Source organism: Astatotilapia calliptera, chromosome 5 (genome assembly GCF_900246225.1).
Source record: "Astatotilapia calliptera chromosome 5, fAstCal1.2, whole genome shotgun sequence".
Classification (NCBI taxonomy): Eukaryota; Metazoa; Chordata; class Actinopteri; order Cichliformes; family Cichlidae; genus Astatotilapia; species Astatotilapia calliptera.
In genome coordinates, this window is record NC_039306.1 from 34,901,274 (window position 1) to 34,918,876 (window position 17,603).

At 40.6% G+C, this 17,603-nt stretch overlaps 1 protein-coding gene across 2 annotated transcripts in view; it reads left to right on the forward strand.

Moving 5' to 3' along the window:
• The first annotated feature begins 4,118 nt into the window (after positions 1–4,118).
• The window catches only part of fbln2 (fibulin 2), a 77,250-nt gene continuing 63,765 nt past the window's right edge, over positions 4,119–17,603 (forward strand). The window contains exons 1-2 of one of the 2 annotated variants that reach the window (XM_026169063.1): positions 4,119–4,197; positions 6,746–8,655. In XM_026169063.1, coding sequence (XP_026024848.1) covers positions 6,825–8,655 — 1,831 coding nt within the window. In that variant the 5' untranslated portion in view covers positions 4,119–4,197; positions 6,746–6,824. The remainder of the gene's footprint in view (positions 4,198–6,745; positions 8,656–17,603) is intronic. The other variant, XM_026169064.1, reaches the window with a different exon arrangement.

The following is a 17,603-nucleotide window of genomic DNA, read 5'->3' on the forward strand; positions in this document are numbered from 1 at the left end:
TGGGAGGGAGACATGACAAAAGACACACTAACAGGAGCAACATCTTTGGTGTCTCCCACCAGACAGCGGAACAAATCTAAATTCATGTTGTAGCAGATATGCCTGCTGCTACACATTCCACGTCAGCCCACTAGAGAGTTCATGTGTTTCCTGTTTGAGCTGTTTATTGGCTCTTTGGTGACAGGCTGCCACTTTTAGAATGATAGAATTCTTCATTAATTTCATTTTGAGAATTCTTTGAATGTCACGTTTCTTCTTCTATGAATGTCATGTTTCTTCTTCTTTGAATGTCATGTTTCTTCTTCTTTGAATGTCACGTTTCTTCTTCTTTGAAGACAGTTTCTCATTTTCCTCTCCTCTCCTGTTTTTCTCGTGTCTTTCTAGATCTCTGAGAGTGAAGCGATCCCACGTTAACAGCAGCATTAACGTCACAACTTTATTGACTTTTTATGAGGAGAAAGACAAAAAAGGGTATTTCTGGAGTAGCACCATTAACTAAAAGCAGTGACAGGCTGCAGTATATGAAAAATAAGCTATTGATAATTGAAATAAACAAGTGACGTACAATCACGTCTCTGTACTTTATCGGAAATATCAATAAAAATCTACTTTTGAAAGTTATGTGAGTATCATACAGGGAAGTGCAAGGATTCAACCAGGAATTATGCACTAAACCTGCTATTCCACATCATCCTGGGTCATTTTAACCTTTGGTTCTAACAGTTTGGCCCCCATGTGATCACTAAACCATACAACAAGGACACCAGCAAACCCTGAGCCAGATGCTCACGAGTCACCCCACATGTGAAGTATGTCTGTCTGAGCCTCAGCTCCAGCCTTTCTAAAGGCTCGTCTGTGTCTGGCTGCGTTGCCTGGACATCACACTGGGCTTCTACAAATCTCACTCATGTGTTTTGAAGTCCCACTCAGTGTTTTATAGCAGGCTTAGCCTGATCTTGTTATGTCCATGCAAAACCCAAGTTTGTTCTCTACACCATGGCAAGCTCTGTTTTTCATCTTGTTATCGTACACTGTGTCATCTGTACGACATCACACAAAGCTGCATTTAACTCAAAGGAGTGGCACAGACAAATCTATTTTTATATGTGGAAAAACAAGACAGCTGGGCCAGGGTACAGCAGATTTTATTTTTTTTAAAGTAGACCTACTAGCAAGTTTTGACATGTCCTTCCACTGACCCAGCTCTGAACACTCTGAATCTATTGTTTTACCTCATCTTTCATCTCCACTTGAAAGCAGGCCCACTCCCCTGGCAGCGGCCTTATCTGCGATCAGGGCCGATGTGTTTATCACACCACTTCACCTCAGGCCCTGACAGTTCCTCATTAGGACTTTTATATGAGCTGCTGGGTGTCGTCCAGACTTACGATTGTGTTACTTTGCTGCAGCATGATGAGTGAGTCCATTCAAATGTCATGCATGCCACATTTCCACCCAAACACTTGGTCTCCCTGTGCTCTTTGAACCCACACTCCTAATTTATGATAAATTTAAAATGACGCCCAAGAGGGATACTTCAAATAAAAGACACAAGATAGGCCTAGCTGTAAACTTGCTTAGCTTTATCCCAGTTGCTGTTTAAGGGTCATGCTCCCTGAGAACATATGAAAATTGGCTAAAGCTAAGTTAGTTCTTTAACATGTGTGAATGCAGAGACACGCTCAGATGGATTACATGTATATTTATGCCTCCAGGGAGTCGTGTACTCAGACAGGTAATCCAAAACAGACTTGTGTTTGAAGGAGATTGGTCCATTGTGTGCAGTCAAGATAGCTCATGGCCTTGTGTCATGAATGATGTGCAACTGGCGGGAGACAGACAGCATCATGAGTTATGAAGTGAGCACACGGTTCTTGTTTAACCAAGGTTACAGCCTTCAATTTAAGAGGTACATGCGAGACCCTTCAAGATGCAGCAGTGGACAGAGGCTTAAGTTTACTCTGGGGACCAACAACATGGCTCTGAAGGAAAAATGAGGGAGTCCAGAAACACAGTTGCACTGCTCATATAATATTTTACTGCACAAAGCAAGCTATGAGAGGAGAAAGATAGCAGAATGCATTCAGTTCAGCACCTTCCTGTCAAAGTAGATGATGACTCTGGTATATGTGGAATATTAGGAAATAATCATTTTGTACATTTGCCAAAATTCTTGATCTCCACAAAAGGGACATTTTGAGAAATTTCCAATGGGTTTCTGGAAACTCCACCCATATTTGGTATACCAGAAGGCAATATTACAACACAGAGTAAGGAAGTTGAACAAGTTTGATCTTTAAGTTTCTAAAACTATATTTGTTTAGCATGTTGTTAAACAACAACCCAACCGTCCCCATCCCAGTGATCTGGTAGATGTCAAGAGGTTAACATAAACACTACAATTAGCAGAAATTACAAGCCACCACTCTATATTTCTTGACAAACAACAGAAAACAGATGTGTAACAACAAGTTCTCAACACGAACCGACTATACTAAATCATCTTTGGTCACTAAACACATCAGTAGCTTTTAGCAGCGGTGCGTCCTCATTAGAAGACCACAAAACAAGATAGAAACTGCTGAGAGATGCTTTTGAATAAAAAGAATATGAATATAATATCAATAAAAACGATCATCTCGTTAGAGACAATGTTATCCTGTAATACACATGCACTCCACGACACTCTCTGACAGCAGCAGCATTCCCAAACACTGCTCAGGAACATCTTGAGGAACTCACCAAAGAGTCCAAGGCATTAATCCAACTTTTTCCCAGGAAATGTCGTGTGGAACAAGTTTTATCCACAGAATCCACACCCTAAAACCCACCCAGATGGTTTAATGTTGTACTGTGAGCCGCTTACAGACTGTTTATTGGTGAATTGAACATATATCAGCTTGAATTTGCAGCAAACCAACCATACAACGGACCTGAAGACAGTTTGCAGCAACAGTGATGTGTGAACTGTGATCTACTACATGTACTCGAGTGCTTTTTTTGCCTTAGAAGAAGAAAAAGTGTGAAAATAAATTGTTAAAGAGAACGACCTAAAAGATGCCATGCAGGCAGGTAGACAGGTGGACAGGACTGTAATTACTGCTGGGCTCTTTACAGCCCTTTACCGAACAACGTGAACGCATCAATCTTTTTCTCAGTGTCTTGATTATGAAGCTTTATCTGATCAGTTAAACCTCTGGAACGACCCATAACAAATCTGTGTGGGTACATATAGCCTGTCTGAATGTTAAAACACTCTTTTGTTAGGTTTAATCAGACACAAACCTGTTTCCAAAACAGTGCTTTCCTCTGCCCGGGTGCCACTGCACCTCAGTTGGTTCAGCTCACCTGATGAAATGCTGCAGGGGCCTGGGTTTGATTCATCTCTGGACCATTTCCTGTGTGTCATTCTCCTAACGCTGATGGCTTCCAGGTTGTATTTATGCCAATGCAGTCTTTATGTTGACTGTTTACCTGCACATAACCAAATATCAAATATGATTGGTCAGCACTCAAAGCAAAAAAAAGCAAGACATTATAGACATAACATCTCTATGATATATAAAACTGTACACTGACATTTTTTCAGGTCTCGTCAAACATTCGGTGATGCTACGTGCTCTATGCATGTCATCCTCGAAGAAATCAGATGCTTCATACAAGAATAAAAGCGATCATTCAGAACTGCCTTTGACTGGTTTGCTTCCCTGTAAGAGGACAAGGATCCAAACCATGGCAGCATAACCAGAACCAGAGCAGCCCTCACTGTAGGCCTCAGTGGTTTAGGTTTTTACTTTACTTTACTTTGTCACCTGTCAATGTGAGACTTTTGTCAGTCTCCTCAATATAGAAATGAAAAAGGGGGCTGGAAACAAGTCCAGGGGCATTGTCCTCCTGAAAAGAGCCCTGTGTCTGCTTTATAGGCACGGTTTTAATTCACTCTTTAATTACTGTAATAACAACTCGTTATTTTTAACACCTGTCCTGCCAAATCAAATCTTTAGCAGTTGTATTGTGTGGGCCCATGCCCGCAGAGCCTGCTCTTCATTATGGATCAGGATGGGATCTCCTCCGGAGTCTCCAGCAGGGAAACTTTTTGTACCTCCCCCTCAGCCTGCCTGCTTGGTCCCAACAGCACGTCGATGGTCAAAAGGTTCACATTTGGAGGCGCACAGAGGACCGGCGGCTCTCTACAAGGTAACACAAAGCAGCGTCTCTGCCCGGCTTTATTCCTTAAACAGTATTTGCAGCTTTTCGTCGCCAGCCTGTGCGCCGTCGTTAAAATCAGGCTGAGCTTAATTCCATGGATGTTGCGCTGAGAACTTTTACGCGTCGCTCAGCACAGATGAGCTTTTCCAAACTTTCTCCGGTGTTCACGTTTGTTCCGTGTCTGAATGCGGTGTTGCAGCAACTTTTTTCCCACAGTTATCAGGTGAAGACAGGTTGCTGCTGTTTGTGCGAAAAGATGCAAAGTCTTTCGAAACCCTTCTGTTTGAATCCGCTGTAGCCGCACTCATTTATCAAGAGAAAGTTACAGATGCGATGAAGACAGATTAAAACAGCGGCGAAATTGTAGAGTTGCTTACAGTTTGTTTGCACCATATGGTCGCGAGTTTACTGAGGGGGACTTTTCTTAACGTCTAACGCTGTAAATGAATATTTCTGCCTGCTCTCCAAAGCGAGTTTGCACTGCACAGATGAAGACTGGTACTGAAAACTTTTTTTAAAGTAAACACTATTTTGTCAGGCCTTGTCAGAGAGATGCATTACTTACTTCAGCTGTGTGTGTATAGGTGTATGTGTGTGTGTGTGTAGGTGGGTGTGTGTGTGTGTTTTGGCAGGCAGAAATGAAGGAATCCCCCCCCCCCCCTCCCTCACAGCTCTGGGAAACACCAGGCTGCTGTATTTCCATTCCTCTGCAGCCGTTCCTTGCCAGCTTTTATTGTGTCTGCTGCAGTAAAGGTGCATGACACTTTCACTGACACACTGTCATGAGCCAACTTGTAGGTGTGGTAACAGAAAGCCTCCAGAATAGCATGAAGTAAGCTGCTATTGCATTACATCGGATACATCTGTATGAAAAGGGGCAGTTAAAAGGGGCTAGCATTGTGCACCTCTTTTCCATTAGGATGCTGTGAGATGGAAAGAGTTCAGCCTTGATGCCTTTTGAGAACTTGCCTGCATTTCAGAGGCAAATGTTGCTAGCATCACATTTCAAAAGTTGGTACAATTTCCAGCAAATGGGGGAAAGTTTCTTGCGGTAGCTCCAGCTACACTTGTTCACATTGGTGGTTTAAAACCAGAAATTTCAAGGACCTGTGCTGTTGCCTGCTTTTCGACACTAGCACCACTCATGTTTGCAGCTAAAACGAATGGAAATATGCTCTGGATTAGGCCCCAGTACTGTGTTGGTGAAAAGGGTTCTAAGAGAGTGTAATACACAGTTGCCACAGAGTGAATAACAGCGTTGCAATAATTGGCTCATTACAGGTCTCTACTTTATATAAATTTGGCTTCGATCTTGTGTAGTTCCCCTACTTTCTGGACCCATATAATTATGATGGAGTCAGATTTTAACCACCTAATTGTGATTCACTTTATGGCAGGCTCTGACAGGAATTTCCTCCAAACCTCCGGGAACTTTTTTGAAAAATCATAGTGATAAATGCTTCTGATAGTTTCTTGACACTGGCTTTAATGCCAACATTTTGATTTGTGTTTTTATTTATAAAGTTTTATATTGAGAATTTATGGCATGAGGTAAAACAAACAAACAAACAAACAAATAAACAACAAAACAAATTAAAGAAATTAGTTTTTAATTTAAAACATATAATGAGCTAAGCAGTTCAAATCTGTTAAGGCCATGAGCTGTTTTGCTCATCAGATGTATTACTCATGACTCAGGTGGGATTAACAGACGATGCGGGTCCTTGTTTGGAGCAGAATTTCTTTTTTTCCTGACAACAATGTTCATAGGAATTCTCTGTGGAATTCAGTGCTTAGAAACGTAATGTCAGTCCAAGAAGGGAGGGTGTATTTATTTGCAGAGATGACCTAAAGGTCAGGGAAAAATGTACCTAGTATCGCTGATGATGAATTAGATCAGTCCAAAAGCATTTTTACAAAAGCATAATATGTAGTTCTTGGAACGCTCTCAAAGTTAGAACATGTAGTGTAAGGCAGCATGGGTTTTTGGCACATTCTGTATGGTAAAATAAGTGAAAGATTTTTTCCTTCCTGATGAAGTGAAATAATAAAGTAAATAAAATCACTTTGAGTCTGAAACTTCCAACAAGAATCATTATTTAAAGGAGGCCAAGCACTTTGGTCCCTACCCTGCTAATTACCTTAGAGAATGTGCTTTTCTTAAAGTGTAATGACTTTCCAACAAACTCAGCAGCCAGACTGTTTTGAGGCATCTCATGTATGTTCAGCTATTAGACTGCTAGAGGTTGATTGCAACACAAGATTATGAGAGGAATGTTTTTATGGAGATAATCACAGATGCACTAGAAATTTAGAAGCTGGGCAGATTCCAGGTTTCATCATCACAGCCTGCATAATGATTCATAACAGTGCACTCCAGCTGATGATAATGACAAGTATGTAGTCTTAATGTTAAAAAGATGGCAAGGCTGTAAAAATTGGACTCTTATGCGCTAAACTGGGAAGCCAGAGGTTGATTTTCTTGCATTTTGAGAAATAAACCTGTCTTTCTGTCTTTTTTCCCTGTTTCTTGCAGAGCAGAGGTGATTCGCATGAGTCATTAAAGATAATCTAAAGACTTGATCTTCATCATTACTGAACTTATACCAGGTGCCATGGCTCAAGCTGAAGTAGTACTACTGCAGTGTGCGCTGTTTTTTTTCTACTCGAGTGTCTGTTTGTGCCAGCTTGATTGCACTGGCACAAACTGTCCCCTGCTGGACAACTGTATCGAAGAAGTCCTGGAGAGCGGTGCCTGTTGTGCTTCGTGCTTACAAAAAGGATGTGCGTGCGAGGGATACCAGTACTACGACTGCATCAGTGCTGGGTTCAAGAATGGCAAGGTGCCCGAGGGAGACTCCTACTTTGTTGACTATGGTAGCACCGAGTGTTCCTGTCCTGTAGGAGGGGGCCGGATCAGCTGCCACTTCATCAGCTGTCCTGATATGCCACCAAACTGCATCGAGGTTTCCGAGCCTGCAGATGGCTGCATGCAGTGCGAACGAGTTGGATGTGTTCATGCTGGACAAAAGTTTGAGGCTGGATACTCCTTCCACATTGACCCTTGCCGTGTTTGCCACTGCCCTAATGAAGGGGGGAAGCTCATGTGCTACCCGGTACCAGACTGTGATCCGCAGCAAGTTCATAAACCCATGTTAGCTGCACCCACAGAGGATAATACAGTCATCAGGCATGATAATTTCCCATACAGGTTTGATCAACAAGGCCACACAGATCAATTTGCCACTCCTTATCACCTTCCTAATGGAAATCTTCCTCTCTTTAAATTGTCACCGCTTGATAAAGAGAAACCAGAAGACTATGATTATGGTCCTACAGACTTTCCAGAGACCTACCCACAGTCTTTGCTGTTTCCCACCCCATCTTCCTCTTCCTTTAAAAAAGTTCTATCTGTGTCCCAAGGCTCTGTCAAACCTGACCGCATCTCTTCTCTTCAGAGCTTTGACAGGCAAGGCAAGCAGGCGCTGAGAGAACGATATGGAGTTCGTGACCATCCTTCAGGCAGAGAAGAAGTGACAGAAAGTCCCCTGAGACTAGAGCAGACTACTGACATGCCAAATATGCGTGCCACATCTTCTTGGCAGTTCTCGCAGGGTCTAACAAGTTTGCAAGGTGTCCTTTTTAATAATTTACGTCCACAGACAGATTTAGACGATTCATTGCATGGCCACAAGAGTTTGGGTAGTGTCGTATTTCCATTACACAGAGAATTAGAGAGTGAAAAACATACTGAGTATCCACATGCGGGTTCAGAAAGTGCCATTTATCCTCAGAGAGGCACTGAAACTAAGGCACATAACAAAAATACATCAGATAGCGTGGCACTGAGGGGTTCTATCAGTCAGACCAATGTGAGTCTTCCACAGAGGGGTACAGAGATCCAATCCAGTCAAGAGAGAGGATCAGATACAGTACATTTTCCACTGTACACCATGGAAAGCTCAGAGGTTCCCATCCATCCTGAGGCAAATTCAAATGGTCCAAAGGAAACGCAGAAGCTACTCACAGTTTATGAGAAGGAAAGGTTGAATGAGGAAGAGATGCAGGGGGAGAAGCAGGAAGAAATAGTAACTTTTCAGAATGTGTCTGGGCCTGAAGGAAAGGATGTGCCTTACACTATCGACACAGTGCAAGAGAGAAGCGAGGAGGACTCAGAGAGCAGCTTTCCAACCAGCATTTATGAAAAGACTACTTCTGAGCCCGTCACTCCTTCCCAAAGGCGGCCTGAATCCCTGACAACACCTGTATTCCAGTCTATCACCACCACCCAGCCACCAATGAGAGTTACACTGGAAGAAAGTCAGCCTGGTGGAGAGCCAAATCAGATGGTGATTAACCGTCACAGTGAAGGAAGACAGGAGGAAAAGGAAGGAGTGAAAGAGATTGAGGAAGATCGCCCTGTTTTACCCATCAAACCCGAGGAGGGTGAGTAAAAAAAAAAAAGATTACACAAGCCTTGCTATGCATTTTTTCTTCTGGATCCTAATTTGTGCTTTTTTTTAGCATACAAACATAAACGGCAGCATGGATTTTTTAGTACAATTTCCATATGAAACTTGGATTAAAATTGGGGTTAAACTAACAAAAAGCTTGTACAAAATAATTTTTAGACCTGGCAAAAATGTAGATGTGTCTCATGTCACACAGCCTCGCCTCTGTCAGTGCGCCCCAGGGCAGCTGTGGCTACAATGTAGCTTGCCATCGCCAGTGTGTGAATGTAGTGTGAAGCGCTTTGGGGTCCTTAGAGACTAGAAAAGCGCTATACCAATGCAGGCCATTTACCATTTACCATGTCTACCTCAGCCAAGTGTAAAAACGTTCTGTTTCATTCTGTTTCTAATGACAGCCTTGTAACTTAAAAAAAACATTATTATCATGAATCAAATAGTAAAAGTAAACTTCTGAAGCAGTAGGAACATTTTGAGCAACTTTGTTTCTTGTCCTAAAGAGGAGGAATTTTTCATAACTGCTTTGCTCCTTACTGGGTCGGTGTCATCTTTCTGAACTTAACATTTTCCATTACATTGTAGCAAATTGACCTTGGCAGTAGAGATATGTAAGATTAATCACTTCCCCTTTTTAATAACTTTAGTCGGTTTACACCACAGCTCTAAAACCCATTTTATTTCATGGGTAAGATATACTTGTATATACTATACTGAAAATTGTCTTTTTTAAATGTAATTAAGTACTTTGACATCCATGCAGCACTCACATTTAATAAACAATCAATTTCCAAAAATAAAAGATAAATAACCTGAAATATCTTAGCATATCGTAACATGTAAATTATATTAGTAGTACTTTGTCTCTTTATGATTCAAAGACAATGTTGATCTTTCAAGGCACTTTTGACATTCTATATGTTTCACTCCTGTGTAGCAATGCTGGTACAGTGGAACCCCGGCTTACGAAGACACCATTTAATAAAAAATTCAAGTTACGAAGGCACTTAACGGCAATATTTCTGCCCGTGGTACGGCAAAATGCCCGTGTATCCGTTTCAGAAATGTGTTTTGCTGTTCCACGTGAAAGACGTATTGTTGTTGCAGTGCGCTATTTCGTGTGCTTTTCGTTTGCAATTAGCCTATCGTTCATTCATAATGGGGCCGGCATAAGGCATAAATATGAAATATCATTGCACAGTGTACATACGTACATTAATTAACATAAATGTAAGTTTTAGTATGTTTAGAATTAAATTCCATAATGTTATGTACATGTACACGTACGTATGTATGCATGCATACGTATGCTTTCTTCAGCCTCCACCAAGAACTTCGTCTTCAGCCAGCATCGCCTCACTCAAAAGGCGATGGAAAAAGGTGCTTCGAAAATTTTGACTTACGAAAGACCCTCTGGAACGAGTCGGGGTTCCACTGTATTACTAAACAGCCAATAGCAAAGTATTTTATTGAAATCCATTAGAAGTAATAATCCAGTGGGCCTGTTTTACTGGATTTATGCAGAATCATCTGGGAAATGTTACCTGCAACATGTATGGGAAAAGCCGACCTATTTATGAATGCCTGCTACATGCTAACATCATGAAAACATCCTTCACAGAGATTCTTTGCGTTACATTAATGCAGAAATATATACTTTATTTCTAACATAACTGTTCTGGTTTCTTTGACATCATGCACATATTTGTTTGAGGTTTCTGCCAGTTGTATTGATGTGATACAACCTGTTGTCAAAACCTTTGACACTGTATTCACTGTAGTTTTAATGAATGACACTGACATGTCTGCAAACACTCACCAACTGCTCTCCAAGTCGTAGTGAAACTGTGAAAGTGTGTCCTAAACTGGAAACAGGAGAAGTAACAGTAGTTTGCCTTTGAAATAAAAGTCGCACCTTTTGAAGAGTGTTGTCGAGTGTCTGCGGACACATTGGCATCTTCTTGTATTGGACGTATTGGACGTTTATTCCTGAGAGTCTAGAAACATTATGTTGACGATGTTTTTGATGTAAATTGCATATGCTTGAACTAACATTCGTAGTACCTCATAAATAATTTTAAATACCACATTCATCTATTCATTTATTACAGTCATTTAAGACTGCCTTCCTGATGTATAGTTGTACAAAGTTGCCTGCACTTTCTCTGTCCCATTCTAAATACCAGTCATGTCACATGTGTATGGAAAAAACAGCCACATGTCCCTTGGTGTCAGAGCAGGCACAGAACTAGTGAGTCCAGGATGTGTCTGGAATAGGAGTCAAACACTCCTCCCATGGCAAACATCCGCTCACAGCAGTCTCCCACCCATCACCACCATCTTTCACCCTGAGCTCGCTCAGCTCCCTCGCAGGACCTTATAAATTCTTTCTGGCCACCTGTGTCAGCTGCTTTGATTTGAGATGTTTCTTTGTTGGTAATGTTTTTGTTTCAAAGATTTAGAAATAACATTTCTATGGTATTTATTTACATTGACAAAAGTTATAGCATTGAAAAAGAAAGACACAAAAATGTGGCTGTAGTTTGAATGACAGTACGTGGTAGTTACACAGATGGTAGACCGCAACGTCGCTGACTCAGTTATATTTAGCTGGTCAAAGCCTTTCATATGGGACTGAGAGATAAATAATCTATTGCTGGTACACGTGAGCTGTTTTTTTTTTTTAAGGATGTGTGTAGCACGAGGCAGCAACAGAACCAGACACTGGTGGCCTGAAGGGCTTAGAGATACAGAGTTACATGTGCAGTGGCTACACTATCCGGTTGTTCAGTCTGACGTCACTAGCCGTGTCTGGGCCTAAACTCCGCTGCAGGTCCATATATCAAACGATCACTATGGCATTACTGAGAGTTGAAAAACTGTCTAAAGTCTTTCATCTTTAATAAAATGATCAGCGTTCTGCTCTACCAGGTGTAACAATTGAGTTTAACATCCAGGCATCCATGAAAACGGAATTTATGACATTTAACGGAGTTAGAAGTTAGCAGGAAGTTAGCTCGCTAGCTTCTATCTAAATACAATATAGCATGTCCTGACTGCAGGGTTTTGAAAACAAATTAAAACGTACAGCTCTGCTATCACTTCCAACATAAATGAAGACAGAAAACTAAACAGCAGTGACGTTTGTAGGGTTACTGAAGTTTGGCTAGCTGGTATATGCATGTGCTACGTGACCGCTAGCGACACAGCTATGTTAGCATAATATAAACATCATCACGTCATCACTTAACAACCGGATTGAAAAATACAAGCATTGTGACAATTAATAGCATGACCTGAACACTGTAAATCGATAAAATGATCCTGTATAAGACAGGATCATTTAACATTATATGTGTTTATAATGTATTGTATAGTCTGACTAAGGATTTGATTTAAAATCAACTATTTAATCAACATTATTTCATTTGTGGTGTTCCCAGTCAAAAGTGACCACTATAGGAAATGAATGGGAATCCACCCACCCCCCACCCCCTTTGGCCTCTGACCCCCTGAATGGCCCAGTGAATGACCAAATAAATGAAACCAACTGAACGACCCACTGAATGACTCAGTGAACGACTCACTGAACTACCCATTGAACTGAATTTGGTGGTGAAAAATGTTTGTTATGTTAATATAAGACTTGTTAAAACTGACTGGTCCATTGTGACTGGGAACATTCGAGTAAGGGAGGTGGGGGTGCACACAACCAGTTTAAACATAATGACCAAATTCTTTAATTTCATTTTTTCCATAAATTAGCAGTTTTATAATAGGAACTTTGGGTCAATTATTCTGAAAATATGTTAGCAACCAACCCATGTTGTGGAGTTGGGGTTGGCTATTACTTTATCTAAATCTTATACGTTTGGAAAGTCTGTTTATGTCCCCTTAAATGGTGCCACATTTGTAGGGTTGAGCAGCAGAGTTTAGTATGTGGGTTTTACCCTCAAAAACAGTGACAAGTAATCGACTAAACACAAAAGTCATTACTTTTTGTGCTCAGCTGAGACTGAAGAAGTCACTTGGATGAGTGATGAAACGTTTCTCCCACTGAAAACGCTGCGTCCAGATGAACAGAATCGACCTTTTAGAATGTGCTATATTTAGTTATGTCATAGGAAATTGAGTTTTATTGTTTGAACGGTTTAGAGACCCCAACAATATGGTAAATGGACTGGTTCTTATATAATGCTTTTCTACTCTATCTTGAGCACTTCACATAACTTGTGCTTTCACCCATTCACACCCATTCATGCTCTGATGGATGCATCGAAGAGAAACTTGGGTTAGTATCTTGCAGACTGGAACAGACTAGGATTGAGCCACCAGCCTTCTGGTCAGTAGGTGACCAGCTCTACCCCCTGAGCTACAGCCACCCACAGGAAGCATAATATTATGGCTTAGAAGCCATGATAATAGCCAGGGTTATTCATTAAAAATGCTCCGAAAGGCACCAACAGCACGCACACACTCAGGAAAGAGGTCCAGTTTTAATTATTCAGAGTAGTGCATGAGGCCTACCAAACACTGGCTGTGTCACCTGCCAATCAACGTGGCCATACTCCTTACTGAGATTGGAAGCTATCCATAGAGGACAACATTATTTTCTTTTTCATTCATTTCCTGTTACTCCTCCCTGTGTTAAATACTTTTGGCCTTTTACGAATGAAGAATGTTAGCATGCAGGACTGTAGAGGGTTACTCTGTTAGTATGTGTGTGCATTCAGCACATTTCATTTTTATTGAGCATGTGGATGATAAAATGTTCATTTGTTAGGAGGCTGGTTTTAATAAGTATTGTGATGAAAGAATGTGACTAGGTAATTTCTGTGCACCACATTTGATTTATTTTCAGGCCATTTGCAAAGTAATTCATTATAATAGGGAAGGATTTTTCTGCAGGACATTGCCATGTCCTCTGTAGCATATGTACTGTAGGATGATAAACTAAGGAGAAGTTATCTGTTGGGGTGTGAAAGTGCCCTTATTCCAGATAACATGCTATCTTCAGATAGAAACACTGCAGACTACAGACAGGTAGCTTCTGAAAACCGTAAAGCAAAGATAGAAGGAGATTCTCGCAGGGCTTCTCGACAGGCTGCTGATAATGAAGTTTATCAGCAGCCTGGCATATCATATCAGGGTAGCACAAGAAAGGCATGAAAGATTTTGCAACTCTTTAACATCTGGCTCAAGATTTTTTTTCTCTTTTCTTTTTTCAAAAACTGGCACTGTGGTAATGTTTTTTCTTGCACATTATGTGTTACAAAATCATGTGCTTATGTTTAAGCATTTGTTGTGCTTTGTGACTTTCTCAGAGTCACCCTGAATTAAATGAATTTCGCTGTCCCTTAGAGCTCGCTACTATACTCATATATTAATCACAATAAAGTAATTATTTTGGAAGTGAAGGAAAATCATTAGTTTGTCATAATAAACCTGCATCCCATCTTTTCTTGCTAACTTTTACATCTTATCAAGTAGGTTACACCTATGCTTTGACCAGTGTGTCTTTGTCCTGTCTTCCTCCCTTCACCCCCAGCTGGTCGCCCCTCCCTGAGCCTGGTTCTGCTGGAGGTTTCTTCCTGTTAAAATTGAGTTTTCCCTTCCCACTGTTAGAGATGGACCGATCCGATATTACGTATCGGTATCGGACATAAAAAAGTGGTATCGTGCCATCTCTACCCACTGTTGCCAAAGCGTGTGCTCACGGGGGGCTCGTCTCAGTGATGGGATTTTCTATGTTATCTTTGTATTATTGCAGGGTGACTTTTTAATTTCTGGGGAAAAAACATTTCTCCCTATTTCGGGGGAGCTTTAGGGTCCCTAATAATATATCAATCATAAAATTTGACACCCTGCGCCCCCCCCCCCCCCCCCCCCAAACAGATATTGGTTTGTTGCTTCAAGGCAACACTGTGCAACAAGGGCAGTCAAACACCAAGTTATTCTATAATAAGTTTTATTAGTACAACAAGGATGAACAAATAAATAAACAACAAATAAACAATGTAAACATTTCACAGAACAATAAAACACCAAAATACATCCAACATTTGACCATAACCCCATGCACACACACACACACACACACACACACACACACACACACACACACACACACACACACACACACACACACACACACACACACACACACACACACACACACAATTACTTTACCCCCTGACCCCTGAGCTCCTAAGTGTCCCTCAAACCTGATTCAGGGATCCACTCCTCTACTTCACTGTCACTCCCTGAAAGCTCACTGTCCTCACTTTCTGAGGACAGAAAGTGCACATTCCCTTGGTTTCCTTTCATAAAAGCTTTTTACGTCTATGTCCTGTAATTATCAGTAGATTGTAAAGTAAAAAACATTGACTATGATCATATAAATGCACACAAACACATCTCTACACACATATGCTAATGAATTATATTGCCTGAAAAAAACTGGGCTAACTGCGCAGTGTTGCCTTGAGGCAATTAATGTATATTTTTTTATATACATTTATTTCACTATAAACATGTAAAATAGCGATCTTTATCTTACCTCCTAATGGAGATGTCTCTCATGTAGGGCTGTTCGATATAACGATATATATCGGATGACGATATAAAAACGTCTATCGTTTCATTTTATGATTTGTTTCATGGTGTCGCAAAATAAACTGTTTACGGCAATATTTTTTCATGGTTTTGATGGTCACTGTAGTGGCTATATTAATTTCTCTCTTTCACTTATATTTAATATAACCACACTACGGACGGACAAGCGGCTGTTTTTATGCGTTGTCGTTAGCAACAATGACGGTAAAACCATCACGTGTCCGCTTGTTTCTGTTCCACATAAACCTTTCACAATAAAGCTCAAGATCCTGAGACTTTTCAAAATAAACTGAATCACGTGAAAGAGCAGATTATTTACGGATGAGAAGTAAAAAAGAGCCACCAGGTGCTAAAAAATAAACCTTAGACTCAAACGTTAGAACAGGCTTTTTCCCCGCAGCACGCCGTGTAATAAATACTCACAAAGAAAACGGTGGCCGTTACAACTTATGTCTAAAAATGTATAGTTTCATGCATCTGTTAAAACACTCGACTCCAGCTACACGACGCCCAGCTGGAAACACTTCCCACAAGTCGAGCTGCCCGAGATTCACAGAATTTACAGAAAATGTTACATTTTTGTGATTTATATCATTATCGGACGATAGAATTCTTAATTTAATTAATACCTGATTAGGCAATTGTTAGTCCCTTACTGTCCACCGGGTCACCAGCAACTCATTTAAGGGTTTGGGTTATGCTTTAGTGACATGCCAAATAGAAGCTTTTACAGACTCTGGATGGTGTCACATATTACATATGATTATATCAATCTTCCATGCCACAGTCACACGAGTGCTGTCCTGTTTAAAATGGAATAGCATAGAGGCTCCGTTTTGAAGCACTTTAAAATTTGGCAACATACTTCCATCAAATTTTGAGAATGAACGTCCCCTCTGCTATGTGTCTGGTGCCTTTTCTCTCACTTTCATTAACTTTGAAACCCATTCAAACAACCAGCATAGAATCAATGTTAAATTTCAGAGCATGCAGAAACGATGTGTTTTATTTTGGAGCAGTGAGTGCTACTCTGATTGTGTCATATGGCCAAAAAGTAATCATAAACAAATGTTTGTTTTCTGAGATAAACAGATGGTAACACTAGTTGTTCTTGTATTTTTATTGTTGCTCTTTTCAGAAAACTGATCATATAACAGATAAGTCAGGACTCCTCGACCTTCCAGCCCAAAAAAGATCATAGTTTCCTAGGAAACCTTAATCAAACAGGAAGTGAAAAGAAAGATAAATAGCTAGTGAAACTGAAAGTCAGTTTCAGTATGCAGACATGAGTGGAACTCTAGTTTGATATTTCTTTTTATACTTACCTCTACATCCTTAAGAAGCTTTACCTTTTCCCAGGATTCATCTGTAAATAAGAATATGTTCTATATTTGTCTGGTTAAATAAAGGTTAGCTGGTTTAACCATACTTGATGTTTGTCTTCAACACAGTTAATATTGGCATAAAATCATATTATACAAATATGTTACAAATGTCTTTTGCTGGTTAAGCACCAGCTACTTAGGTGCAGCGATTTCTGTTGACTAAAACTTCATATAAAAATGTAGCATCTGCAGGATTTAAGTGTGGCAACAGTCCGTGAGTTTAAGTATTACGGTAAAGAAGCAATTTTGCATTATGCAGCTCCACCATCAGTTTTCTGTAAAATACGCAAAAGTTTAAATTTTTTTAAAGAAGCAAGTGTCCTCTGCAAGCAGTGAGTCGTAAAAGTTTCACTCAGCTATTCAGATATCCTAAACAGTCTGTCAGAGAGACGGAGTGGCTGATCAGTCAAAAAAGGATGATTTATTCTGTCAGCGAGCTGCTTCACACTCCCCGTCTCTGGACTCAGGTGAGTCAGTCTTGAAGTCGCTTTTTAAAGGTTACTGTCAAGATAAATCAGGCATGACGACAACAGCTGTCTTTGTGTACAGTAATGTGGCTCAAGTCGCCATCTGTTACATCCCCACTTCCAGATGGGATTTGGGATTCCCCCGAGGTAAAAGATTCTGATTTGAAATGGAGTTCATTTTAGAAAGCCAAGAGACATTGTGTAATGTAAATGTGACAAGAAACACTAAACTTTTATAGCTGGCATAATGAAAGAACACTTGCTAATCCAGCACAGGGAAGTACAGAAGTGCTGTTTTACCAGTGAAAACTCAAGTGAAGTTTCCCCTCACTGCTGTAAAAGTCATTTTTTTGCAAGGAACGAGGAAAAGCACAGACAACAACCTGATAAAAACTGAGAGAATGGACACAGACTAAATACACTCACCACAGACAGACAAGTAATAAAGTGCAGGGGAATGC